This window comes from Atractosteus spatula, chromosome 16 (assembly GCF_055471065.1).
Source record: "Atractosteus spatula isolate fAtrSpa1 chromosome 16, fAtrSpa1.hap1, whole genome shotgun sequence".
NCBI classification, from domain to species: domain Eukaryota; kingdom Metazoa; phylum Chordata; class Actinopteri; order Semionotiformes; family Lepisosteidae; genus Atractosteus; species Atractosteus spatula.
Window position 1 is genome coordinate 16,494,698 of NC_142721.1, and position 27,993 is coordinate 16,522,690.

The 27,993-nt window shown below is 52.4% G+C and overlaps 1 protein-coding gene across 1 annotated transcript; it reads left to right on the plus strand.

The window, feature by feature from the left end:
- Window positions 1–2: 2 nt before the first annotated feature.
- Window positions 3–27,793, plus strand: LOC148819683 (uncharacterized). The gene is made up of 42 exons (XM_088935215.1): window positions 3–17; window positions 787–1,003; window positions 1,588–1,713; window positions 1,899–2,016; window positions 2,669–2,807; window positions 2,896–3,006; window positions 3,194–3,263; window positions 3,362–3,499; window positions 4,332–4,496; window positions 5,168–5,262; window positions 5,340–5,466; window positions 5,573–5,828; window positions 5,977–6,029; window positions 6,121–6,221; window positions 7,015–7,166; window positions 7,277–7,415; window positions 7,683–7,793; window positions 8,130–8,309; window positions 8,538–8,777; window positions 8,884–9,040; window positions 9,176–9,304; window positions 9,478–9,628; window positions 10,430–10,473; window positions 10,629–10,838; window positions 11,315–12,711; window positions 12,884–12,889; window positions 12,988–18,550; window positions 18,872–19,098; window positions 19,496–19,670; window positions 20,045–20,283; window positions 20,532–20,715; window positions 21,156–21,417; window positions 21,519–21,697; window positions 22,062–22,131; window positions 22,379–22,491; window positions 24,131–24,171; window positions 24,304–24,426; window positions 24,652–25,746; window positions 25,950–26,078; window positions 26,438–26,477; window positions 26,720–26,843; window positions 27,583–27,793. The coding sequence occupies exons 1-42, from the start codon at window positions 3–5 to the stop codon at window positions 27,791–27,793; spliced, it is 13,422 nt and encodes a 4,473-aa protein (XP_088791341.1).
- The last annotated feature ends 200 nt before the right edge of the window (window positions 27,794–27,993 follow it).

Below are 27,993 nucleotides of genomic sequence, written 5' to 3' on the forward strand. Positions count from 1 at the left end.
GTATGAGTGACCAGTGTGTGTGTGACCAGTGTGTGTCTGTGTGACCAGTGTCTCTTTGTGTCTGAGTGACCAGTGTGTGTCTGTGTCGTAGTGACCAGTGTGTCTGAGTGACCAGTGAGTGTCTGTCTGAGTGACCAGTGTGTATGAGTGACCAGTGTGTGTCTGTGTGACCAGTGTCTCTGTGTGTCTGAGTGACGAGTGTGTGTCTGTGTCGTAGTGACCAGTGTGTCTGAGTGACCAGTGAGTGTCTGTCTGAGTGACCAGTGTGTATGAGTGACCAGTGTGTGTCTGTGTGACCAGTGTCTCTGTGTGTCTGAGTGACCAGTGTGTGTCTGTGTCGTAGTGACCAGTGTGTCTGAGTGACCAGTGAGTGTCTGTCTGAGTGACCAGTGTGTATGAGTGACCAGTGTGTGTCTGTGTGACCAGTGTCTCTGTGTGTCTGAGTGACCAGTGTGTATGAGTGACCAGTGTGTGTCTGTGTGTCTGAGTGACCAGTGTGTGTCTGTGTCGTAGTGACCAGTGTGTCTGAGTGACCAGTGGTTGTTTGTGTGTCTGAGTGACCAGTGTGTGTCTGTGTGTCTAAGTGCCCAGTGTGTGTGAGTGACCAGTGTGTGTCTGTGTGACCAGTGTCTCTGTGTGTCTGAGTGACCAGTGTGTGTCTGTGTCCTAGTGACCAGTGTGTCTGAGTGACCAGTGGTTGTTTGTGTGTCTGAGTGACCAGTGTGTGTCTGTGTGTCTGAGTGCCCAGTGTGTGTGAGTGACCAGTGCCTCTGTGTCTCTGTCCAGAGAGCCCTGTGTGAGCAGATCCTGTCCAGCCCAGCCTTGTCCTCCTGCAGGGCCCTGGTGCCCCCGGCCTCCTTAGTGCCAGCCTGCGTGTCGGACGTGTGCCAGTGTCCACAGAGGAACCAGTCCCACTGCCTGTGCGCCACCGTGGCCGAGTACTCCCGCCAGTGCGCCCACGCCGGGGGGCGCCCCCAGAACTGGAGGACCCCCAGCTTCTGCCGTGAGTGTGCTGGGGATCTGAGTGCACGTAGGAGCAGTGAGACAGGAGCTCCAGCTCCGAGCCTGCTGCCCTCCTGGAGCAGGGAGCCCCTGTGCTGCAGAGGGCAGAGATTCCAGCATCCTGCAGCCCAGAGGAGCAGACAGGGCTGGATCTGACAGGACTGAGTGTCAGCAGGTCAAAACATTCTCACTGAAACTGAAGTTTCACACTTCAATGACAGCAATGCAGGATCAGAACAATCCAGTGACAAGTGTGAGGAGACTGTGAACTGTCTGCAAACAGCAACCTAGGACTGTCTGCTTGAACCTACCTGTCTGCCTGTCTACCTGTCTACCAGTATACCTGATCCATCCTGTATACCTGTCTACCTAAACTCTCCTGTGTACCTGAATGCTCCTGTCTGCCTGAACCAATGTGTCTACCTGTGTCCCTGAACCTGCCTGCCTGCTGTCTACCTCTATACCTGATCCTACCTGTATACCTGAGCCTACTTCTCTACCTCTCTGCTTGAACCTGCCTGTCTACCTGAGCCTGCCTGTCCTCCTCTGGACCTGAAGACCTGTCTCCTCCTGTCTTCTCTGCAGCCAGGACATGTCCCCGCAGCATGGTGTATACTGAGTGTGGGAGCTCCTGCATGGCCACCTGCTCCAACCCCACTGGGGGCAGAATCTGTACCAAGGAGTGTAGGAGCGGCTGTTTCTGCCCCCCAGGTAAAGAGACCCCCCCATCCCAGCGTGCAGCTGCAGGAATCAGGACTGACACCATGGATTTAAAATCAGATCATTCTTATCTGCTGTGTGCTGGGAGAACAAGTGTCCTGTCAATGTGCAAGAGACACCAACAGCCAGCTTGTCAGTTCACCCGTCTCTCACGGACACTGTCCCCTGTCTGACAGGTACTGTCCTGGACGACATCACCCACAGGGGCTGTGTGCCGGTGGAGCAGTGCTCCTGCACTCACAATGGCAAAGCCTTCTCCTCAGGGCAGTCCTACAGCAGCGCCTGTCGCAACTGGTACGCCTCTCACTGCACACTGTACAACACTGCACTGCCCACACACAGCTGAACACCAACTCTACAACACTGCACCGCACACACACAGCTGAACACCAACTGTATAACACTACACAGCACACAGAGCTGCACAGCCACAGTACAACACTGCACTGCTCACAGAGCTGCACAGCCACTGTAGAACACTGCACTGCACGCACACAGCTAAACACCAACTCTACAACACTACACTGCACTCAGAGCTGCACACCAACAGTACAACACTGCACACACAGCTGAACACCAACTCTACAAAACTGCACTGCACAAACACAGCTGAACACCAGCTGTACAACACTGCACTGCACACAGAGCTGCACAGCCACTGTACAACACTGCACACACAAGGCAACAGTATGCAACACACATGAATGACACTCTGCACACATGTTCAGTCAACAACAGCATGAATGGGACTCTGATCCTCTTCTCTCTGCTCTGTGTGTCCCTGTGTGTCTCTGTGTGTCCCTGTGTGTCTCAATGTGTGTCTCTGTGTCTCTATGTGTCCCCGTGTCTCTGCGTGTCCCTGTGTCTCTCTGTGTCTCTCTGTTTTTCTCTGTGTCCCTGTGTGTCCCTGTGTGTCCCTGTGTGTCCCTGTGTGTCTGGGCTGCAGCACCTGTGTCGGGGGACAGTGGAGCTGCCAGGACCTGGACTGTCCTAGAACCTGCTCTGTAGAGGGAGGCTCCCACATCACCACTTTCGACGGGAAGCCCTTCACCTTCCACGGAGAGTGCTCCTACGTCCTGGCCAAGGTCCCTGAGCAGACAGCTCCGCCTGCGCCGATACCTGCCCCTCTGTGTGCCTCAGCAGGGCCACGTGACCGTCTGCGTCTCTCCACAGGACTGCTCTGGCGGCCAGTTCACCCTGGTGGCGGAGATCGTGAGGTGTGGGCTGACGGAGACCGAGACCTGCCTGAAGTCGGTCACCCTGTCCGTGTCCGGCACGAGCACGGTGAGTCCTCAGAGACAGGCCGCGCTCATGCAGAGAGACGCTCAGTCGCCTCTTGGTGGCGCAGAACGAGCAGCGTCCTGCTGGTCATGAGCGGCTGTGTTCTGCCCAGTGGGCGATGAGCCCCGGCCTGGCGCTGGGGTGGCAGGGAGGCAGGTGCCCCTCTGACGTGTGCGTTGTGCCCCTGCAGGTGGTAGCAGTGACGCCCAGCGGCTCCGTCCTGGTCAACGGGATGCTGTCCCAGCTGCCAGTGGCCACCAGTGAGCTGCTCTCCTCTCCTCTGCTCTGCTCTGCTCTTGTCCTTGTGAGACTGGGCGAGGGCCCGTGTGCTGACGCAGCCTGTCTCTCGTCCTCACAGATAACCTGACCGTCTTCACGCCCTCCTCCTCCTACACTGTGATCCACACCAGGCTGGGCCTGCAGCTGCTGCTCCAGCGCTCCCCCCTGCTGCAGCTCTACGTCAGCCTGCAGCCCTCGTACCGGGAGCAGACCTGCGGTAGGACAGCTACCTCGGTGTCCCTCTGTCTGCCTCTGTCCCCTCCTGCTTCTCTCTGTGTCCCTCTGTCTGCCTCTGTCTCTCTCTGTGTCCCTCTGTCTGCCTCTGTCTCTCTCTGTGTCCCTCTGTCTGTCTCTGACTCTTCCTGTCTTGCCTCTGTCCCCTCCTGTCTCTCTCGGTGTCCCTCTGTCTGCCTCTGTCCCCTCCTGCTTCTCTCTGTGTCCCTCTGTCTGCCTCTGTCTCTCTCTGTGTCCCTCTGTCTGCCTCTGTCTCTCTCTGTGTCCCTCTGTCTGTCTCTGACTCTTCCTGTCTTGCCTCTGTCCCCTCCTGTCTCTCTCGGTGTCCCTCTGTCTGCCTCTGTCCCTCCTGCTTCTCTCTGTGTCCCTCTGTCTGCCTCTGTCTCTCTCGGTGTCCCTCCTGTCTGTCTCTGTCCCCTCCTGTCTCTCTCTGCATCCCTTTGTCTGCCTCTGTCTCTCTCGGTGTCCCTTCTGTCTGCCTCTGTCTCCTCCTGTCTCTTTCTGTGTCCAACTGTCTGTCTCTGCATCTCTCTATTTCTCTATGTGTCCCCCTGTGTTTCTCTGTGTCTCTGTCCTCCCTTCTGTCTGCCTCTGTTTCCTCTCTCTGTGTCCCTCTGTCTCTCTCTACCTTCCTTTGTGTCCATCTTGTCTCCCTCTGTGAACCTCCCTTCTCCCTCCTGTCTCCTCCAGTTTCCCTTGGTCCTCTCTCTGTCTCCCCCTCTGTCTCTCTCTCTCTCTGTTCCCTCCTGTCTCTCCCTCTGTCTCCCTCTGTCTCTGAGTCTAACGGTGTCCTGCCCCTCTGCTCTCTGTCCCAGGGCTCTGTGGGAATTACAACGACGTGCAGACAGACGATTTCCAAGCTCCGGGTGGGATTGTGGAGGGGACGGCCTCAGCCTTCGGCAACAGCTGGAAGAGCAGAGGCAGCTGCCTGGACGTGAAGGACAGTTTCGAGAGCCCCTGCAGTCTGAGCGCGGAGAACGGTACGCAGCTCCTGCCCACTGCTCACCCGCTGTCCCACACACACGTGGCACCAGCGCCCAGACCCCCTGAAAAATCGGAATCGGATTAAACTCCTCATATTCTGGTTCCCAGCTTGGCTTCTGGCTCGTGCTTCTTGGGCAGTACATAGAGTAGCTCCAGCCACTGAACCTCTCTGAGACATCTGAGACATCTGAGCTCTGTGCCTGTGTGCTCAGTCAGGCCTGGTCTCTGAGCTCTGTGCCTGTGTGTTCAGTCAGGTCTTGTCTCTGAGCTCTGTGCCTGTGTGTTCAGTGAGGTTGTGTCTCTGAGCTCTGTGCCTGTGTGCTCAGTGAGGTTTTGTTTCTGAGCTCTGAGCCTGTGTGTTCAGTCAGGCCTTGTCTCTGAGCTCTGAGCCTGTGTGCTCAGTGAGGTTGTCTGTGAGCTCTCTGCCTGTGTGCTCAGTGAGGTTGTGTCTGTGAGGACTGTGCCTGTGTGCTCAGTGAGGTTGTGTCTGTGAGCTCTGTGCCTGTGTGCCCAGTGAGGTCTGTGCCTGTGTGTTCAGTCAGGCCTTGTCTGTAAGCGCTGTGCCTGTGTGCTCAGTGATGTCAGTGTCCAGTGTCCTCAGCATGGCTCAGGGCAGATCTCAGTCATCAGGCCTCTCTCTCACCTGCTGCTGTCCTTCCCCTCACAGAGCAGTTTGCCAAGCGCTGGTGCTCCCTGCTGTCCCAGAAGAAAGGTCCTTTCGCTGCCTGTCATGGTGAAGTCCTCCCCGATTCGTACGAGAAGGTACAGCAGCTCCTCGCTCACCTCTGTCCCCTGCAGCTGCTCCCCGACCCTCCTAATACCTGCTCCTCTGCCCCCAGAACTGCATGTACGACAGCTGTAACTGTGAGAAGAGTGAGGACTGTATGTGTGCTGCCATCTCCTCGTACGTCCGTGCCTGTGCTGCTAAGGGGGTGCAGCTGGACGGCTGGAGAGCCAGTGTCTGCAGTAAGTGTCTGCAATAGCCAGGGACCTGGGAGCTTTCAGGGTAGGAAGTTCAGACACCTGAAGGGAGTGTTCCTGTGACTGAAACCCTGGTTCTCCCTTCCTTCAGCCAAATACTCCAGCACCTGCCCCAGGACTCTGGTCTTTGGCTACAGCATGACCAGCTGTAATCGCACCTGCCGCTCCCTCAGCCAGCCTGACCCCACCTGTAGCGTCCAGTTTGTGCCTGTGGACGGCTGTGGCTGTGCCAAGGGGACCTACATGAACGAGGAGGGCAAATGTGTGCCAGCTTCACAGTGCCCCTGCTACTACCAGGGCACAGTGATGCCAACTGGCGAGACCGTGACCAGGGACGGGACTCTGTGGTGAGTTCCTGTCTGCCGGAGGGGTCTGAGAGGCACATTTCCACAGCAGCACTGCTGGGAATCAACCAGCTGCTTCAGAAGATGAATTTCCTGCTCTTGCTTTGATCCATGAGAGTGATGGTCTTGATGATCTTTGTTCCTCTTTCAGCACATGCAGCAGGGGAACACTGAACTGCATGGGGTCGACCCCCCTGAAACCAGGTACTCTCCTCTTGACTGACATGATTCGTGAGACTGTGGCTAGATTAAGCACAAGGAACTAAGCGGCCTCTTGCCTCGCTCTCTCCTCCAGAGTGCACGAAGCCGATGATCTTCCTGGACTGTTCCAAAATTCAGCCGGGCTCCCCTGGAGCGGAGTGTCACAAGAGCTGCCAGACACTGGACACCGACTGTGTGAGTCACCGCAGCCCTGTGACATACACTATAGTGCCGCTCTGAAAACACACTACACACACAGCACTGTGTCACACACTATAGTGTCGCTCTGAAAACACACTGCATACACTGTACTGTCACTCCAAACACAGCACTGGAAACAGTGTACTGTCACTCCAAACACACACTGCACTGTCACGCACTGTACTGTAGCTCTGAATAAACACCACATACACTGAACTGTCACACACTGCACTGTCGCTGCAAATACACACTGTACGCACTGAACTGTCACTCCAAGCACACATTGGAAACAGTGTACTGTCACTCCAAACACACACTGCACACACAGCACTGTCACACACTGTACTGTCAATCCAAACACACACAGCACACACAGCACTGTCACACACTGTATAGTCACTCCGAACACACACTTCACACACAGCACTGTCACACACTGTACTGTCACTCCAAACACACACAGCACTGTCACACACTGTACTGTCACTCCAAACACACACTGCACACACAGCACTGAAACACACAGCACTGTCACACACTGTACTTTCACTCCAAGCACACACAGCACTGTCACACACTGTATAGTCACTCCGAACACACACTGCACACACAGCACTGTCACACACTGTATAGTCACTCCGAACACACACTGCACACACAGCACTGTCACACACTGTACTGTCACTCCAAACACACACAGACTGCACACACTGTACTGTCACCTGCATTCTACTGCCCTCTAGGGGTCATTCTGTCCTGGCTAATCCTGACCCTGTGCTCCCTGCAGATCAGCACACAGTGCATCTCTGGCTGCATGTGTCCAGAGGGCCTGGTGTCCAACGGCCATGGACGCTGTGTCCCCGTCTCCCAGTGTCCCTGCGTCCACAACGGACTGGAGTACAAGCCTGGGGAGAAAATCCAAGTCGGCTGCAACACCTGGTGGGCTGACCGTTGTGTTTTACCTGCAACTCCCCTTTCACAACAATGACACAACGTGAAGCCATATTTCAACAATGCTGCATTAAAAATGTCCCCTCTCCTGTTTCCAGCACCTGCAATGCCAGGAAGTGGCAATGCACGGACAGGCAGTGCCAGGGCTCCTGCACCCTCTATGGAGATGGGCACTACCACACCTTCGATGGGAAGAGGTTCGACTTCAATGGCGAGTGTGAATACACCCTGAGTCAGGTATGCACTGCGCCGGGGAGGGGCCCCAGAGTGGTCCCCAGTCCGCAGGGAGAACCACCAGGACCCTCCTTCCTCCTTCCAATCGCCCGTTTCCCTGCTTCTGCGACACGGGGAGTAAACTCTCCAGAGTCGGACAGCCTCACACACGAGCAGAGACCCGTGAATCTGACCTCCCACCTGCGTGTCTCCCCAAAAGTCCTAGACTCAGGCAATGTCGCACAGGCCACCCAGGCTGTGTCTCTCACCCCTGCTCTCTCCTGTGTGCAGGACTACTGCAGCAGCAGCCCAGACAACGGCACCTTCAGGGTGATCACTGAGAACATCCCCTGTGGCACCACTGGGACCACCTGCTCCAAGGCCATCAAGCTCTTCCTGGGGGTGAGACTCTGCTACCCGGCCTGCAGCTCTCAGGGGATCATAACTGTCCCTCCTGCCTGGAGAATCACATCGCCACCCTGAGGACAGGACGCCTACAGCTAGACTTACCCCTGTTCCCTTTCTACTTCCAACTCACTCTCACAGTGTCTCATAATTAAGACACCAGAGCACGAGTCTTCATGGGAAGTGGGTTAAATTAACTGTGTGGAGGGGCAGCCGGATACTTCTAAGCCAGACACTCTGTTGACATCTCCCCCTCCTCCCAGAAACCATCAGATTGCTACTGTCTGTGCTGACTGCAGTTCTGAGTAATGGTTCGGCATGTTGCTTCTGCAGAAAAACGAGCTGCGTCTATCTGAGGGGCGCTACGAGGTGGTGACGAGAGACACTGGCGCCGACGTGCCCTACAAGATCAGCCACATGGGCATCTACCTGGTGGTGGAGGCAAGCAATGGGCTGATACTACTGTGGGACAAGAGGACCAGCCTGGCCATCAAGCTCAGCCCCTCCTTCAAGGTAAAGAGACCCACAGAGATCTCACTATGCTCACGATGAGGAGCCAAACACAGGGCTTTCAGCATTGACTGTAACAAACCCATCACGTCTCATTGCATTCTGAGTGAGGAATATATTACACATGAGTCAGAAATGAACATACCACAAAATGCCCTGGAAAATCTGAACAACTGATTGTCCCTCCTCCCCCCTCTCTCCTGCTCCTTCTCTCATCTTCTCCCTTTCCAGGGTAAAACCTGTGGCCTGTGTGGGAACTACGATGGCAAAGGGAGCAATGACTTCACCGTCATGAGCCGGGAGCTGGTGGTCAGTGCCCAGCAGTTTGGGAACAGCTGGAAAGTGTCTCCCAGCTGCCCAGATGCAACTGTGGAGAAGAACCCCTGCAGCTCCAACCCCTACAGGAAGTCCTGGGCAGAGAAACAGTGCAGCATCATCCAGAGCAGAGTGTTCACAGCCTGCCACTCTCAGGTACTGCAATCACACTGGAGCTGCAGGCAGCCCAGGGCAGGAGAAGATGGGAAGTCATCATACTGTATGTGAGAAGTGAGACATCTCTGTGTCCCCCTGTCTGCAGGTGGACCCCACTCCGTACTACGACGCCTGTGTGACGGACTCCTGTGCCTGTGACAGTGGAGGAGACTGCGAGTGCTTCTGTACAGCTGTGGCTGCCTACGCTGAGGCCTGTAATGCAGCTGGTGTTTGTGTGGCCTGGAGGAGTCCCCAGATCTGCCGTGAGTACAGTTAGAGAGAACAACCTGTGCTAAAGCTGTGCTAACTCCCCTCCAATGTGCACCAGAAATGATACAAAAGTGCACGTAGAACTGCAAGGAGTTCAGCTTCTGTTACTCTCTCTCTCCTTCCCCCAGCTCTGTTCTGTGACTTCTACAACCCCCCTGGAGAGTGTGAGTGGCACTACAAGCCCTGTGGCTCGCCCTGCATGAAGACCTGCAGGAACCCCTCAGGGGAATGCTCCAGTCAGATCCCAGCCCTGGAAGGTAGGAACCTCACTCCAGAGCCTTTCAAAGACTCTAAACAAAAGGTGCAGAATTGCTGGTTAATGATGAGGTTTACCTCATGACCTCTGATCTTGCACAGATGTTTAAGCAAAGAAACCTGTTCATCCTCAAACCTCTAAGCTGGTGTCCCTCTGTCCTACTGTGGTGAACAGGCTGCTACCCCAAATGTCCCCCCAAGAAGCCCTTCTTCGACGAGGACTCGATGCGCTGTGTGGCCAGGAGGCAGTGCGGCTGCTACGATGCCAATGGGAAACGCTACAGCAATGGAGAGAGAGTGCCGTCCACAAAGAACTGCGAGGCCTGGTAAGACTGGCAAGAGCAGCCCAGCTGTGGGCACAGACAGGGTTGCTGTCATTAAGCCAGTCAGCCTTGCAGCAACATGGATGACATGAGCAGCTTCTGTGTGAGTCTCTGTCTTTAGATCAGCAGCTGCTTTGCTGATTACAGAATTGCTAGAACTTCACCCCCTTTCAGGATATTTCTCCCAGGTGACCAGGAGGGAGAGACATGGGAAGGTGACCAGGAGAGAAGGACGTTCAGACTGGTTTAATGTTCCAGCAGGAATTTGTCACAATGCTAAATATAACTGGAAACATGGAAGTCATTCAAAATGTAAACATAAGATGCTTTCCATCTAGTGTGTGGAATTATAAGGCCAGTCAGACCATGCCAAACAGTCCTGTAAGAATAGCTCCTGTTCAAGGTCAAACCTAAGGATTTTCTGAATCACACAGACCGATCTCCTTACTGAAGACAGACTACAAAATAACATTCAATCCTTAATAGGAGGCTCTTTCTTTCACATCTCTTTCAAGATTTGACTAAATATGAACATTATGAAAATTATAGAAAATGACAGGTTTGTTTTTCATCACATTTTACGCAGGATGTGGTGTGAAACAGACAGTTCCCATACATGCATAAATTAAACTGTTCTAATGCATTTGCTGTAGCTACATTACATAAAAGTTGAAATGAATATATTAAGAGCTTATATGGAATTATGTAAAATCTACTTAGACCATCAGAAAAAATAGTTCTTATTTCTATTTCATATTTATAGATGGAATACTTTCATGTTTGCTTCCTTCTTATTCTCTGCAGCTATTGCTCAATGAAAGGAGTACAGTGTTCTCATGAACCCAAAGGTGAGTAGAGGCCATTCATTCACTTTCGCTTCATGCAATTAAATAACGAACACACTCACCACACAGGCACCGTTTCCAAATTGGATTGCTTCAGACACTGTGCACTGTTTGGCATCACATGTCTCTTGAGCTGTCGTATTTCCCTTTGACTCCAGAATGCAAGTGTGTCTACGAGATGCGAGAGTACCCGCTGAACGCTGTGATCTACAACACCACCGACAGTATCGGAGGCTGCATGTCGGCCATCTGCGGACCCAACAGCACGATCCAGAGACGGGTGTGGCCCTGTGCCATGACCACTGCAAAGCCCACAACCCCCTTCCAGTTCACCACAAGACAGCCGGCCTCTACCACCTCAGGACCAGGTGAGGACCAGGGGTCTGCAGCAGCTCCTCTAGAACCAGGAGAGCAACAGAATCCATTGAGCTGCAGGCTCAGCTCCTTCATGGGGCCTCTTCACAATCTGCAGGCGAAGTGCAGGGGTCTGGGAAAGTGTTTAAGTCCTGACTTTTATTACATCCTGGAGATTCACTACATTGTAGTTTGCTTTACCTTACACATAAAAACAACAGATGCTTGATCTAGAAAACCAAATATCTGATGAGAATGGTAGACCATGATATTTCTGTAATTAAGGGAGTTCTCTTTTGTGTAAATTATTTGGATGTTTATGCTTCAGAAACTGATCATAACTATTCTACAGTGTGAAAGAAGTGCAAAGCACTTTCTAATTTCTCATATTCATCCCTTCAAAGTTTTATACCAAATTGTTCTGACAAACCTTTTCCTTGACCCAGGTTCATATTATAATGAATGCCCTTTACCCCACCTTCCTTCACAGCTACATCTGCAGGACCAACAAAAACCTCTGTTTCTCACTGTGAAGAGGAGACCTGTGAGTGGTCAGTCTGGTACGATGTCCACCAACCTGATATTGTGAGAAGCGATGGAGACTTTGAGACTTTCACAGCCATCCAGGAAAAAGGCTACTCCATCTGCAAGACACCCAGCGACATACAGTGCAGGGCCAGCAGCTACCCAGACACGCCACTCAGTGACCTCGCCCAGGTGGTCCAGTGTGACAAGTCCGTGGGCTTGGTCTGTCGCAACTCTCAGCAGTTCCCTCCCTTCTGCTACAACTATGAGATCCGAGTCCTGTGCTGCAGCTACAAGCCCTGCCACAGCACCACCCCTGCCCCCACAACATCCACTCCTCACAAGTCCACCGTCTCCGGCACCACTAAGTATACCACCAAGCCCATCAAGACAACTACCTCCTCCAGCACCAGGACAACCTCCGCCCACACCAGCAAGCTCACAACCCCTGGGCACACCAGCAAGAGGGCATCAACGAGGATGACGCCCACACAGGCACATACCCGGACCACTGAGACGGCCCCAGTCAAGCTGAGCACTCCCGCTCCAACTCCACTCACAAGAACCACCAAGATCGCATTCACGTCCAGCAGCGTCCCCACCTCCCTGTCCACCAGCTCCCCCACCACCTGCAAGCGACAGTGTCAGTGGTCCCAGTGGTTCAACACCCATTTTCCCACAGTGGGCACCAATGAAGGAGACTTTGAAACATACGACAGGATTAAGGAAAGTGGAGGAAAAATCTGTGGTCAGCCAAGCCAGATAGAGTGCAGTGCGGAGAATTTCCCCAACAAGAGCATAGCGGATGTTGGACAAGTCGTGCAGTGCAATGTCTCCCAGGGTTTGCTGTGCAGGAACGCGGATCAGAGTGGACGCCTGCCACTCTGCTATGACTACAAGGTCAGGGTGCTCTGCTGCAGCCTGTACGAGTGTGAGACAACAGTCGCTCAGCCTACATCAAGCAGAGCATCGCCAACTACCACAGGATCACTGAAAAGCACCACTCGAGGCACCACAACATCCACCTTTGAGGTCAGGACAGGAAGCACCACTGTTCCCAAGACTGGAGGGCTTGTGTCCACGGTGATCCCAACAGTAACAAAAACATCTGCTCAGACCTCTAAGACAAGGACAACTACAGCCCGGACAACTAGGATTCGGACAACATCAAGCTACATTTTGGATCTAACAGAAACCATGCCCGACCTGACACTACCTCCAGACTTCACCTGGACCACTACTGAAAGAACCACCAGGGAAACAACCTCCAAGAAAACGTCTCCAGAAACTCTCCCTTACACCTCCACAAAACCCCTGTCTAGAACCACTACCCAGGTGACAACGTCTCTGAAAACCACACCTGTCAAGACCACCCTCACTCTCAGAACCACAACTAAAGAAGGAGAAACTAGCCATGAGACAACATCTACTACTCTGACAACCAGAAAATCTACTTCAGCTTTTATAACCCCTGAGAGGACAACCACACCCAAACCATCAACTCTTTTCACAACTCCCAAATCTCCAAGTCCAGCTCAAAGTACCCGCATGACATCATCCCACCCAGTAACAACCACAAAACCCCAGTCCACAACTCCTACTCACCTGCCAACTTCTCTGAAAACCACTCCTGTGAAGACCACCATCACTCTCAGAACCACAACTAAAGTTATTACTGGATCAACCACCAAATCCACTTCAGGTCCAGTAACTTCCAAGAAGACCACAACACCCAGAACATCAACATCTCCTGGAGTCACCAGAACGACACATCCAGGACACAGTACCCGTGTGACATCAACACACCCAGTAAGTCACAATAAGACTACAGCCTGTAAGCCCTTGTGTAGGTGGACGCAGTGGTTTGATGTCAACAAGCCCTTAGCATCATCTGGAGGAGATTTTGAGAATGTCACTGGAATTAGAAAAGCTGGATTCAAGGTGTGTGTGAATCCCAGGAACATTCAGTGCAGAGCTGTCGATTTCCCCAAGACAAAACTCTCTGAGCTCAATCAGAACGCAGCCTGTAACCTGAAGGGTGGACTAACGTGTTACAATCAGAAGCAGCCTGGCCCACAGAAAATGTGCCTGAACTATGAGGTGAGGTTCTTGTGTTGTGACTCATGTGAGCAGACCACAGCTATACCACACACCACAAGACCTACAACATCCAAGACAACGCCAGGCAAGACTTCAACATCTTCAGCAATCTCCAGAACAACAGGTCCAGCTCAAAGTACCCGGGTGACATCATCCCTCTCAGTAACAACCACAAAACCCCAGTCCACAACTCCTACTCACCTGCCAACTTCTCTAAAAACCACTCCTGTGAAGACTACCATCACTCTCAGAACCACAACTAAAGTTATTACTGGATCAACCACCAAATCCACTACAGGTCCAGTAACTTCCAAGAAGACCACAACACCCAGAACATCAACATCTCCTGGAGTCACCAGAACGACACATCCAGGACACAGTACCCGCGTGACATCAACACACCCAGTAAGTCAAAATAAGACTACAGCCTGTAAGCCCTTGTGTAGGTGGACACAGTGGTTTGATGTCAACAAGCCCTCAGCATCATCTGGAGGAGATTTTGAGAATGTCACTGGAATTAGCAAAGCTGGATTCAAGGTGTGTATGAATCCCAGGAACATTCAGTGCAGAGCTGTCGATTTCCCCAAGACAAAACTCTCTGAGCTCAATCAGAACGCAGCCTGTAACCTGAAGGGTGGACTAACGTGTTACAATCAGAAGCAGCCTGGCCCACAGAAAATGTGCCTGAACTATGAGGTGAGGTTCTTGTGTTGTGACTCATGTGAGCAGACCACAGCTATACCACACACCACAAGACCTACAACATCCAAGACAACGCCAGGCAAGACTTCAACATCTTCAGCAATCTCCAGAACAACAGGTCCAGCTCAAAGTACCCGGGTGACATCATCCCTCCCAGTAACAACCACAAAACCCCAGTCCACAACTCCTACTCACCTGCCAACTTCTCTAAAAACCACTCCTGTGAAGACTACCATCACTCTCAGAACCACAACTAAAGTTATTACTGGATCAACCACCAAATCCACTTCAGGTCCAGTAACTTCCAAGAAGACCACAACACTCAGAACATCAACATCTCCTGGAGTCACCAGAACGACACATCCAGGACACAGTACCCGCGTGACATCAACGCACCCAGTAAGTCATAATAAGACTACAGCCTGTAAGCCCTTGTGTAGGTGGACACAGTGGTTTGATGTCAACAAGCCCTCGGCATCATCTGGAGGAGATTTTGAGAATGTCACTGGAATTAGCAAAGCTGGATTCAAGGTGTGTATGAATCCCAGGAACATTCAGTGCAGAGCTGTCGATTTCCCCAAGACAAAACTCTCTGAGCTCAATCAGAACGCAGCCTGTAACCTGAAGGGTGGACTAACGTGTTACAATCAGAAGCAGCCTGGCCCACAGAAAATGTGCCTGAACTATGAGGTGAGGTTCTTGTGTTGTGACTCATGTGAGCAGACCACAGCTATACCACACACCACAAGACCTACAACATCCAAGACAACGCCAGGCAAGACTTCAACATCTTCAGCAATCTCCAGAACAACAGGTCCAGCTCAAAGTACCCGGGTGACATCATCCCTCCCAGTAACAACCACAAAACCCCAGTCCACAACTCCTACTCACCTGCCAACTTCTCTAAAAACCACTCCTGTGAAGACTACCATCACTCTCAGAACCACAACTAAAGTTATTACTGGATCAACCACCAAATCCACTTCAGGTCCAGTAACTTCCAAGAAGACCACAACACTCAGAACATCAACATCTCCTGGAGTCACCAGAACGACACATCCAGGACACAGTACCCGCGTGACATCAACGCACCCAGTAAGTCATAATAAGACTACAGCCTGTAAGCCCTTGTGTAGGTGGACACAGTGGTTTGATGTCAACAAGCCCTCGGCATCATCTGGAGGAGATTTTGAGAATGTCACTGGAATTAGCAAAGCTGGATTCAAGGTGTGTATGAATCCCAGGAACATTCAGTGCAGAGCTGTCGATTTCCCCAAGACAAAACTCTCTGAGCTCAATCAGAACGCAGCCTGTAACCTGAAGGGTGGACTAACGTGTTACAATCAGAAGCAGCCTGGCCCACAGAAAATGTGCCTGAACTATGAGGTGAGGTTCTTGTGTTGTGACTCATGTGAGCAGACCACAGCTATACCACACACCACAAGACCTACAACATCCAAGACAACGCCAGGCAAGACTTCAACATCTTCAGCAATCTCCAGAACAACAGGTCCAGCTCAAAGTACCCGGGTGACATCATCCCTCCCAGTAACAACCACAAAACCCCAGTCCACAACTCCTACTCACCTGCCAACTTCTCTAAAAACCACTCCTGTGAAGACTACCATCACTCTCAGAACCACAACTAAAGTTATTACTGGATCAACCACCAAATCCACTTCAGGTCCAGTAACTTCCAAGAAGACCACAACACTCAGAACATCAACATCTCCTGGAGTCACCAGAACGACACATCCAGGACACAGTACCCGCGTGACATCAACGCACCCAGTAAGTCATAATAAGACTACAGCCTGTAAGCCCTTGTGTAGGTGGACACAGTGGTTTGATGTCAACAAGCCCTCGGCATCATCTGGAGGAGATTTTGAGAATGTCACTGGAATTAGCAAAGCTGGATTCAAGGTGTGTATGAATCCCAGGAACATTCAGTGCAGAGCTGTCGATTTCCCCAAGACAAAACTCTCTGAGCTCAATCAGAACGCAGCCTGTAACCTGAAGGGTGGACTAACGTGTTACAATCAGAAGCAGCCTGGCCCACAGAAAATGTGCCTGAACTATGAGGTGAGGTTCTTGTGTTGTGACTCATGTGAGCAGACCACAGCTATACCACACACCACAAGACCTACAACATCCAAGACAACGCCAGGCAAGACTTCAACATCTTCAGCAATCTCCAGAACAACAGGTCCAGCTCAAAGTACCCGGGTGACATCATCCCTCCCAGTAACAACCACAAAACCCCAGTCCACAACTCCTACTCACCTGCCAACTTCTCTAAAAACCACTCCTGTGAAGACTACCATCACTCTCAGAACCACAACTAAAGTTATTACTGGATCAACCACCAAATCCACTTCAGGTCCAGTAACTTCCAAGAAGACCACAACACTCAGAACATCAACATCTCCTGGAGTCACCAGAACGACACATCCAGGACACAGTACCCGCGTGACATCAACGCACCCAGTAAGTCATAATAAGACTACAGCCTGTAAGCCCTTGTGTAGGTGGACACAGTGGTTTGATGTCAACAAGCCCTCGGCATCATCTGGAGGAGATTTTGAGAATGTCACTGGAATTAGCAAAGCTGGATTCAAGGTGTGTATGAATCCCAGGAACATTCAGTGCAGAGCTGTCGATTTCCCCAAGACAAAACTCTCTGAGCTCAATCAGAACGCAGCCTGTAACCTGAAGGGTGGACTAACGTGTTACAATCAGAAGCAGCCTGGCCCACAGAAAATGTGCCTGAACTATGAGGTGAGGTTCTTGTGTTGTGACTCATGTGAGCAGACCACAGCTATACCACACACCACAAGACCTACAACATCCAAGACAACGCCAGGCAAGACTTCAACATCTTCAGCAATCTCCAGAACAACAGGTCCAGCTCAAAGTACCCGGGTGACATCATCCCTCCCAGTAACAGCCACAAAACCCCAGTCCACAACCCCTTCTCACCTGCCAACGTCTCTGAAAACCACTCCTGTCAAGACCACCATCACTCCCAGAACCACAACTAAAGTCATTACTGGAACAACCACCAAAACTACTTCAGGTCCAGGACACAGTACCCCAGCAACATCATCGCACCCAGTAACTGGAGCGGTTGTGTCCACTGTGATACCAACACTTACGAAAACATCTGCTCAGACCCCTCAGACAAGGACAACTACAGCCCGGACAACTAGGATTCGGACAACATCAAGCTACATTTTGGATCTAACAGAAACCATGCCCGACCTGACACTACCTCCAGACTTCACCTGGCCCACTACTGAAAGAGCCACCAGGGAAACAACCTCCAAGAAAACGTCTCCAGAAACTCTCCCTTACACCTCCACAAAACCCCTGTCTACAACCACTACCCAGGTAACAACGTCTCTGAAAACCACACCTGTCAAGACCACCGTCACTCTCAGAACCACAACTAAAGAAGGAGAAACTAGCCATGGGACAACATCTACTACTCTGACAACCAGAAAATCTACTTCAGCTTTTGTGACCCCTGAGAGGACAACCACACCCAAACCATCAACTCTTTTCACAACTGCCAAAACTACAGGTCCAGCTCAAAGTACCCGCATGACATCATCCCTCCCAGTAACAACCACAAAACCCCAGTCCACAACTCCTACTCACCTGCCAACTTCTCTGAAAACCACTCCTGTCAAGACCACCGTCACTCCCAGAACTACAACTAAAGTCATGACAGGATCAACCACCAGGGCTACTTCAGGTCCAGTAACTTCCAAGAAGACCACAACACCCAGAACTTCAACATCTCCTGGAGTCACCAGAACAACACATCCAGGACACAGTACCCGTGTGACATCAACGCACCCAGTAAGTCACAATAAGACTACTGCCTGTAAGCCCTTGTGTAGGTGGACAAAGTGGTTTGATGTCAACAAGCCCTCAGCATCATCTGGAGGAGATTTTGAGAATGTCACTGGAATTAGCAAAGCTGGATTCAAGGTGTGTGTGAATCCCAGGAACATTCAGTGCAGAGCTGTTGATTTCCCCAAGACAAAACTCTCTGAGCTCAATCAGAACGCAGCCTGTAACCCGAAGGGTGGACTAACGTGTTACAACCAGAAGCAGCCTGGCCCACAGAAAATGTGCCTGAACTATGAGGTGAGGTTCTTGTGTTGTGACTCATGTGAGCGGACTACTGTTGCACCACACCCTACAACACCTGTAGCATCTACTACACCTAAACGCACGACTGCTGCCACTACCAAAGTCATTACCGGATCACCTCCTGCCACTACTGAGAAGACGACTCCCATGAAGACCACCCGGGTGGTGACCAGCCCCTCGGTGACCAGTGCCAGGACACAGTGTGTCTGCCGCTTCCAGGAACAGAACCTTCCTCCTGGTGAGGCTGGAGACTTTTATTCTCTCGTTTTCTCTACAATACCAGAGTTTTCGACTTTTTGTTATTCCTTGTTTGGGTCTTTGTGCTTAGTATGCTGGACATATCTAACAACAGAGATGCTCTTTCCTACAAGTTTTCCATAAAAGGTTTAAACGATGAGTGCATTTCTTTCTGTCTAGCTTGTTGATTTATAAATTGCATTAGGGGGTTTTAAATAGAATCAACTTCCCTCACAAAGTTCACCCTCGTGATGTACTGTACACAGACCTCATTCTGAAACTAATATTAAAAACTACTGTCCATTCGCTTGTCTTTATTCAGGGAGCACCATATACAATACGACAGACAATGGCGGGTGGTGCTACATTGCTTACTGCAACGCCACCTGTGGGATTGAGAGACACGTTACGGAGTGCCCCTCCACCCCCAGTGCCCCAGCCACCACTGCGGAGACAACAGCAGCAGGGACCCCCAAGACCTCAACCCCAGCACTGCCGACCACCACAGCTCCAAAGAAAGACTGCTCTGCTGTGTATCCGCCAAGAAAGGTAAGGACACAGCCCAGCCCCTCCAGCATCTGCTGATTCATGCCGAATGTGACCCCGTCTCCTGTCTGTCCCTGAGGCGAGGGTACTGACGTCAGTAATCACAGACATCAGGGCTCTTGTAATGCTGTCATTTACAGTGCTGTCCAGAGTAACCTGTCTATGTACTGCAGCAGACTTACTAAGTAGCTACAAAGGGTTTAGTCACAGCTCTCCTTCACATCGGAGTCAACAATAAGAGGCAGAGAGAATTGCACCAGCAGGCATCATGGTGTCTAGAGTTTACACCAATAAGACTGTTTCACTGAAACACCTGCTGCAGGCCCCTCATTCCTGGGCTCTGTTAAAGGTATTGGAGTAGAACAGTTGTGAACCACAAGCCTGTGAACTTGTCCCCCAGCTGAACGAGACCTGGAAGATAGACAAGTGCACCTACGCCACCTGCGAGGGGCCCAACCAGATCTCCGTGCAGCCCGTGAAGTGCAGCCCGGTGGAGCCGCTGACCTGCGCCAACGGCCGGCCGGCCCACAAGGTGTACGACGACACGGGCTGCTGCTTCCAGTACGAGTGTGAATGTGAGTTTCTGCTCTGCCCGAGGGCAGGGGTGGGACGCCCGAGACACAGTCATGCCAAGTGTTTCAGAGAGGAGCGTGTTGCTTTCAGCCCATGTATCTCAACACAGGTAGAGCAAGCAATGTTTCTGTACTGGAGCACATGAAGACATTTCAGTCTTTAACTGCTTCTTCAGAGCACCTCAAATGCAAACTAATCTGCCTGCTGCTGGTAAGACCCAGGAGCCCAAGCAGCTGTGATGAATTGCTCCGGCTACAAGCTCTTCCTCAGCTCTTCTCCAGCTGAGCCTCTCACTGCGGCCCGTGAGCCTCCTCCTCTTGAGGACCTCCTGTCCCGCGCTGCGCCCGCCTCACCACCCCTCCTCCCTCTCTGACAGGCGTGTGCGCCGGCTGGGGGTACCGCCACCACATGACCTTCGACGGGACGTACTACCCCTACAGCGGGCCGTGCACACACGTGCTGGTGCAGCAGGTCACCCCGCGGCTCGACCACTTCCGCGTCTACGTGGACGACGGGGACTGCCACGGCCGCAGGAGGGGGCGCTGCGCCCGCACCCTGCGCATCTTCTACCAGGCCAACGAGGTCACGCTGACCCAGAGGAACCGCCAGAACCTGGTAACCAGCAGCACACGCTGGCCACTGCGCCAGCACTGGCCTCTCGAGGCTTCTGTTCCGGCTCTGTAGCACCAGATCCTTCCTGACCTGGAGCTGCAGAGTCGCATGTTCCTGTCCCCACTCCTGGAAACTTGATTGTTCACAAGTGCACTGTAAAAACGTTCAAATACTGTCCGAGTTCAGGGTCCTGCGCCCCTGACCGAGCGTCGACTCCTCTCACTCTCTCTCTCCGGTCTGACCGGCCGCAGGTCTTCTTCAACGGCCGACGAGTCTTCCCCAGCCTGTACAGGAGCGGCTTCAAGATCTCCTCCACCGGCGTCAGCCTGAGCGTGCAGATCATGGACATCAATGTGGACGTGGCGTACGCGGGCATGGTCTTCGTGGTCAGCGTGCCGTACAAACTCTTCTCCCACAACACCGAGGGGCTGTGCGGTGAGTGTCTGCTTTGTTCGGAAAGCACCACCTGAGGCCAGAGCGTCCCACTCAGTGCCAGTTACCACATGACGTCCTCTGGATTGTAACTAACTCCACCTAAATCAGTGCACAGATAACTGTGTTCTGTACTACTGCTTGATCACCTCCTGCCAGTGCTGGGCAGCATTTACTGAGTGCAGGAGAATGAAATTGTGGTGTGTGGGATCTTGCAGGACTCTAAGATCATTTTTAGAAAGACTAAGAGGCCTAGGATTTTAATTGTGGAAGTTAGGCAGAGGCACACTGAGTAACAAAACTCAGCTCTGGAGTGAGAGTGCAGAAACACACAACAGGCAACTCTTCTGATTTTCTCACTTCTCCTGGAGCTGTCTGACCCTCTGAGGGCTTTGACCCTTCCCTTCCAACACCAGTGCTCAAGCGCAGTTCCTCCTCCACAGGCACCTGCACCAACCAGAGGGCGGACGACTGCCAACTGCCCAGCGGCGACATCGCAGACTCCTGCACCAAGATGGCCAAGGAGTGGCTGGCTCCTGGCCAGAACAAGTCAGCCTGTGAGCAGCCCATCTCCACCACGGCCGCGCCAACTTCACAACCCACCACGGCGCTAACGCCTTCCCGCCCCACTGGAACCCCGACCGCTGTCCCGTCCACCCAGACCACCCCCTGCAAGTCTGCCCTCTGCGACCTCATCAACAGCGAGTGAGTCATCCTGCAGACTCAGCTTGCCCTCACAGTGTTGCTCTGGGGTCGGGGATGTGCTCTGTTCTTCACGGAGATAAGCCTGCTCCTCTCTGCCACAGAGTCTTCCGGCCCTGCCACGCCCTGGTCCCTCCAGAGCCCTTCTTCCAGTCCTGCGTGGCGGACGCCTGCGAGCTGGGCGATGCGGACGTGGAGTGCAGCGGTCTGGAGAGCTACGCCGCCCTGTGTGCGGAGCAGGATGTCTGCATCGACTGGAGGAACCACACTGGGGGCCAGTGCTGTGAGTCTCAGCTTGATACTCACTGCTGAAGGACACAGCACTGCTCTGCGCCCATGTTGTCCGTATCAGCCCCACGTACCTCTACAGGGGGCGTGCTGTTTCCCTGAGTGCCCATCCTGTTACCTAAAAACAACATCAGTGACCTGTTGAGATCATGCAGTGCCAATTCGATCACATCATGAAAGTGAAATGTTTTGCTCCAGATTCTTATCAGGAGCTTATGAGCAGTGGAATCTGAGTCAGAACTCAAGAAGAGGTATTTCTGGTCGGCAGTGACTTAAGAGGACCTGTCTGCCATGTCTCCTGTGCTGATTTCTCACTGTGTCCTGTCCTATCCTGACACTCTGCTGCTGTGTCTCTGCAGTGTTCCCGTGTCCCAGTGGGAAGGAGTACAGAGCCTGTGGGTCCGAGGTGGAGCTCACCTGCAATCACAGGTACAGCCAGACAGTTCAGGGGCTCCTGGGAATGACAACCTCCTGCAGCTGCTGAGAGAAGGGGCTTCAGTCCCTCTGTCACAGTTTGTCTTTGTCTGTCTTTGAGGCACTGAGCTTCTAACTTATATTGTCATGAATTATCTGTCATCGTCTCTAAGATTGCATAGATATTGTGTAAATTGGATATATCCTGCACACATAAAAAAACTTTATAAAACTGTTTCTCGTGTCATCTCTGTATCGAAAGGTATAATGAGGAATTCGGCAGCAGTGATAAGTCTCATCTGGCCGAGGGCTGTTTCTGTCCCAATGGAACCATGCTGTCCAGCCCCCATTCGGATATCTGCGTGTCGTCCTGCGGTGAGCCTGCTGACCGACTGACCCCCGACTCGCTCACAAGACCTCTGTCTTTCTCTGATTGATTTCTGCAGCACAAGTAACACTCAAGGATCTGTACCTGAGCTGTTTCACCACAGCCCAATATGAAGCTGCACAGTGTTTCCAGCCTCTAGTACCCCGACATGTATTCATGCATGACGCAGACATGATTCATGTGTGATCTGATGGATGCAGTCTGCAACGTGATCTGTCCTGTTTCAGCAGTCTGCTTGAGGTGGAGGAGAGGGCTGACTCAAACAGTGAGCTTTGCTGGGGTAACTGATCTGAATGAGGGAGGATTCAAGCAGCTCGTTAGGGACAAAGATGGGGTGGATGGAGAGGTGTGAAATTAAACACACGAGCGAGCCGCGAAGAAGTGTGAGATGAATACATAGGTAGGAGGAAGTGGGCGAGATTAGCGTATGACCTCCAGCTGAGCTGATTTAATTCTCTAATTCTTTCGCTCAGAGCTGCTGTGAGTTAAGGAGCTGAAGACACCCGGCCTCACTGTCAGTGTGTGCTTTGGCTTCACTAACAGACCGTCCTCATTAAAACTTGTCCTTCTTCCTTTCAGACTGCATTGGGCCGGATGGCACGCCCAAGAAGGTGAGAGTGTTGTCTAACTCTGGTCCAGGTGTTTAATTTCAGCGTGCTTGTTTCTTGTGTGAGAGTCTTCTGCTCGTGAGCTCATGACTGTGTGTCACCTGTACTTCCTCCCTGTCACCCCTCTCCCCCAGCTGGGCGAGTCCTGGCGCAGTAACTGCCATGACTGCGTGTGCGACGAAGCCTCCATGAGTGTGCAGTGCCAGCCCCATGTGTGCCCTGTGCCACCCAAACTGCCCTGCACCCAGGAGGGCCAGGTGCTGGTGACGGGGCCCATGGCCAACGACTCCTGCTGCAACACCACGACATGCAGTGAGTGTCCAGCAGGGAGAGGGACAAGCGGTCAAGAGGGCCTGGACAGGGTCTGTTAGTCATGTATGGTCCAGGTGGATCTGTGCCCAGGAATCCACAGAGAGCAGCTGTGAACTCAGCGCAGCTCCTGGTCCCTTGTCCTGCTGTGAACAGCTGTCTGCTTGTCTGTGCAGAGTGTGACCTGAGCCGCTGCCCCAAGGCTGAGAAGAGCTGTGAGCCGGGATTCAAACCTGTGGCCCAGCCCTCCGAGCAGGGCTGCTGTCCAGTCTACAAGTGCGGTGAGCTTGTGCCCTCAGTCTGTCTCATTACTGCTGCAGCACGTGACCTAGTGAACCTCAGGGAGAGAAGACAATGCAGCTTCAACACGTTTCCAGCACAGACTTCCCTCCTATCAGCTCTTCAGAGTAACAGTGTTTGCTGCAGCAGTCAGCACCACTGCACTGGACCACACTGGGGAAAGTTCAGACACAGGACCTCACAGGCCCACAGCCACTCTGTGTGGCTCCAGTGTGAAACAGAACCAAGACAGAGATCAGAGTCCAGCTATATGAAACTCTTTCAGTTCCCAAGTCACAGAGTCTAGTCAAGGACAAAACTATCCTCATTTTGTACTCAAGATATCCAATATCTAAGATGTCCAGTGCAGGATTTATATGACTGATTGACTGATCTTGTGTTGTTAACGGTGCTCATTCTGCATTTGCAGAGCCCAGGAACGTCTGTGTCCTGAACAACATCGAGTACCAGGTAAGAGAGACCCTCCCTCCTCCTAGGGCCACGCGGAGAGCAGGGGAGGTCTGTGCGCCCCTGAACCCCTGGAAGAGCTGCGCGGTGCCGTGGTGAAGATGTGTCACATGTCTCCTGTCCTGTCCTGTGCAGCCCGGGGTGATCGTGCCGGTGTCCCTGTGCGAGGAGTGTCAGTGCACCTCTGAGATAGACCCCTTCACACAGCTGCACCAGATGCAGTGCAGGAAGCAGACGTGCGACAGGAACTGCCCAGCGGTGAGAGACGTGATACAGCTCTGATGTCCTACTGGTGCGATTGATAGAGAGGAGAACTGGACAGAGCCTGGAAAGTGTGTAGATGAAGGAAGGATACTCTCAGAGCACAAGGCAGCTGTTGAGCCCTTGCTTGTTAGGGTGCCCCTGCTGTGACTGAAGCCCCTCACACGTGTGTCTCCACAGCCCTGCCTCTGCTGTTAACTGTGCTCTTTCCTCAAACCACAGGGTTTCCGATACCAGGAGGTCCCTGGCCAGTGCTGTGGAAAGTGCACCCAGGTTGCCTGTGTCTTCCCCATGCCCAACATCCCGGGCAGCACTGGCAACACCGATGGCAACACCACTCCCACTGGCAGCACAGGCCACAATGGCAACACAACACCTAAAGGCAACACAACACCTAAAGGCAACAATGGCAACACAACACCTAAAGGCAACAATGACAACACAACACCTAAAGGCAACAATGGCAACACAACACCAAAAGGCCACAATGACAACACAACACCTAAAGGCCACAATGACAACACAACACCTAAAGGCAACACAACACCTAAAGGCCACAATGACAACACAACACCTAAAGGCAACACAACACCTAAAGGCAACAATGACAACACAACACCTAAAAGCAATAATGGTAACACAACACCTAAAGGCCACAATGACAACACAACACCTAAAGGCAACAATGACAACACAACACCTAAAGGCAACAATGGCAACACAACACCAAAAGGCCACAATGACAACACAACACCTAAAGGCCACAATGACAACACAACACCTAAAGGCAACACAACACCTAAAGGCCACAATGACAACACAACACCTAAAGGCAACACAACACCTAAAGGCAACAATGGCAACACAACACCTAAAGGCCACAATGGCAACACAACACCTAAAGGCAACAATGGCAACACAACACCTAAAGGCCACAATGACAACACAACACCTAAAGGCAACACAACACCTAAAGGCAACAATGACAACACAACACCTAAAGGCAACAATGGCAACACAACACCAAAAGGCCACAATGACAACACAACACCTAAAGACAACAATGACAACACAACACCTAAAGGCAACACAACACCTAAAGGCCACAATGACAACACAACACCTAAAGGCAACAATGGCAACACAACACCAAAAGGCCACAATGACAACACAACACCTAAAGGCAACAATGGCAACACAACACCTAAAGGCCACAGTGACAACACAACACCTAAAGGCAACAATGACAACCCCACACCAACAGGCAGCAGTGGGAATCCCAGTGGAAATGGTGAAAGCCCTCTGTATGAGCTGAAGGTGAGTAAGAGCACTGTCTCAGTCTCAGGGGACAGGGGTGTGTGATGTACCTACTTCTCACTGACATTTATTACAATGCTTCTAGTTCTACTGTTACTACACTGCTACAAACTGCTGGGTTTGATACTACTGCCACTGCTACACCTGCCCCTGGATCTCATTAACACTCATCACAGGAGCACCTCTCCATTCTCCCCTCACAGCCTGGACAGAACATCACCTTCCCTGGAGACAACTGCACACTCTACCAGTGCTTCATGATCAACGGGCAGTACGTGCCCATCAGCACCAGGAAAGCCTGCCAGGAGTTCCACCCTGATGACTGTGTCCCTGTGAGTCTCCTGGATACAAACCTCACTCTAGACTCTACGAATACACTGAGAATCAGACTGTCACTAGACTGAGCTAATACACAGGGCATCAGACTGTCACTAGACTGGGCTAATACACTGGGCATCAGACTGTCACTAGACTGGGCTACAGTAATACACTGGGCATCAGACTGTCACTAGACTGAGCTACAGTAATACACTGGGCATCAGACTGTCACTAGACTGGACTAATACACTGGGCATCAGACTGTCACTAGACTGGGCTACAGTAATACACAGGGCATCAGACTGGCTCCTGGCTGGGTTAATGAGTACCGGTCACGTGGCACCATACTGATATAAATCGTTTTCTGTTTCAGGGCACCATTCGCTACACTGACGACGGCTGCTGTCAGATCTGTAAGTACAGCCAGCTGGACACAGACAGGGTTTCACACAAACTGAAAACCCCTCCTCTCAGGGCTGGAGCGTCTCTCACCAACAGCTGAGGATGTTGAGCAGATAGTCAGATGAAGAAGGGAAGGTGGAGGAGTACGAGGCAGGACTGGGCTTCCTCCTCTGCTGCATGAGGATGTGAGCAGAGCACAGAGCCAGGGCTGTGCTGTCAGCTGAGTAACGATGCCCTCCGTGTGTGTCTGCAGGCGATGAGAAGCCCAGGAGCTGCACTGTGCAGAAGAAGGCGACCACCATCACACACGAGGGCTGTGTGTCCAGCACGACTGTGGAGGTGTCGTCCTGCGAGGGCGCCTGCAGCACCTACTCCATGTGAGTACTGCCCTGCTGCCAGGCCTGGGGCAGGGGGACCCCCAGTGTCAGTCAGCTCCTGCCTTGATCCAGCACACTGTACCCCACTGTCTGCAGGGCAGGGGAACCCCCAGTCTCAGTCAGCTCCTGCCTTGATCCAGCACACTGTACCCCACTGTCTGCAGGGCAGGGAGACCCCCAGTCTCAGTCAGCTCCTGCCCTGATCCAGCACACTGTACCCCACTGTCTGCAGGGCAGGGAGACCCCCAGTCTCAGTCAGCTCCTGCCCTGATCCAGCACACTGTACCCCAATGTCTGCAGCGCAGGGAGATCCCCAGTGTCAGTCAGCTCCCTGTTCCAGCACACTGTACCCCACTGTCTGCAGGGCAGGGGGACCCCAAGTCTCAGTCAGCTCCTCTCCAGTGTGATGTACCCCACTGTCCACAGGCATCACCTTTATATGTTTTTCTATATTACTTTATTATTATTTCGCCTGCAGAGAATCAGAACATCTTAATTCTTTACTAATGTGTCTGAGACAAGAGCTCAGTCCTTCATCATCTCAGACACATGCAGTCCTCGTCCAGTAGGGAACCCGACCCCTCAGTCAGTGCCATCACAGGAAATCCTTTCAGAGTCTGTGCAGTGGAGACCGGTGGAGCCTGTCCCTGTCCATGGCCAGCGCTCAGGTGTGTCCACACTGCCCTGCGGCTCCTCCCCGCGGGCTCCCAGGCCCTGACCCCCATGGTGTCCCCCCCAGGTACTCCTCCGAGGCCAACGCCATGCAGCACAAGTGCAGCTGCTGCCAGGAGCTCAGTACCAGCCAGAGGAACGTGACCCTGCAGTGTGCGGATGGCTCCTCCGTGCCCTACACCTACACCCACATCGAGGAGTGCGGCTGCAAGGACACGCGCTGCCAGGACTCGTACAGCGACCTGCTCCTCGTCACGGCCAGCAGGGGCCGCAAGTGAGCGGGACAGCAGGAGGGCGAGAGGAAACCAGCGACTGGCCATGAGCTTCAGGCTCTGATCCATAGATACATGTCTCATATTTATATCTTCTTCTTGAGTAGATGATAATGACATTAGCACATGTATAATATAATAAAACAATGTACTTCTAAATATTGCATGTACCATTAGGCCAACGGATATGACATTGATCATATTTT

What these genes read in the sequence shown, in the direction of transcription:
- LOC148819683 (XM_088935215.1), top strand. An exon ending in TATCTGCGTGTCGTCCTGCG is followed by an intron (nt 22,492 to 24,130) that starts GTGAGCCTGCTG and finishes CTGCATTTGCAG; the next exon opens with AGCCCAGGAACGTCTGTGTC. An exon ending in GCGACAGGAACTGCCCAGCG is followed by an intron (nt 24,427 to 24,651) that starts GTGAGAGACGTG and finishes CTCAAACCACAG; the next exon opens with GGTTTCCGATACCAGGAGGT.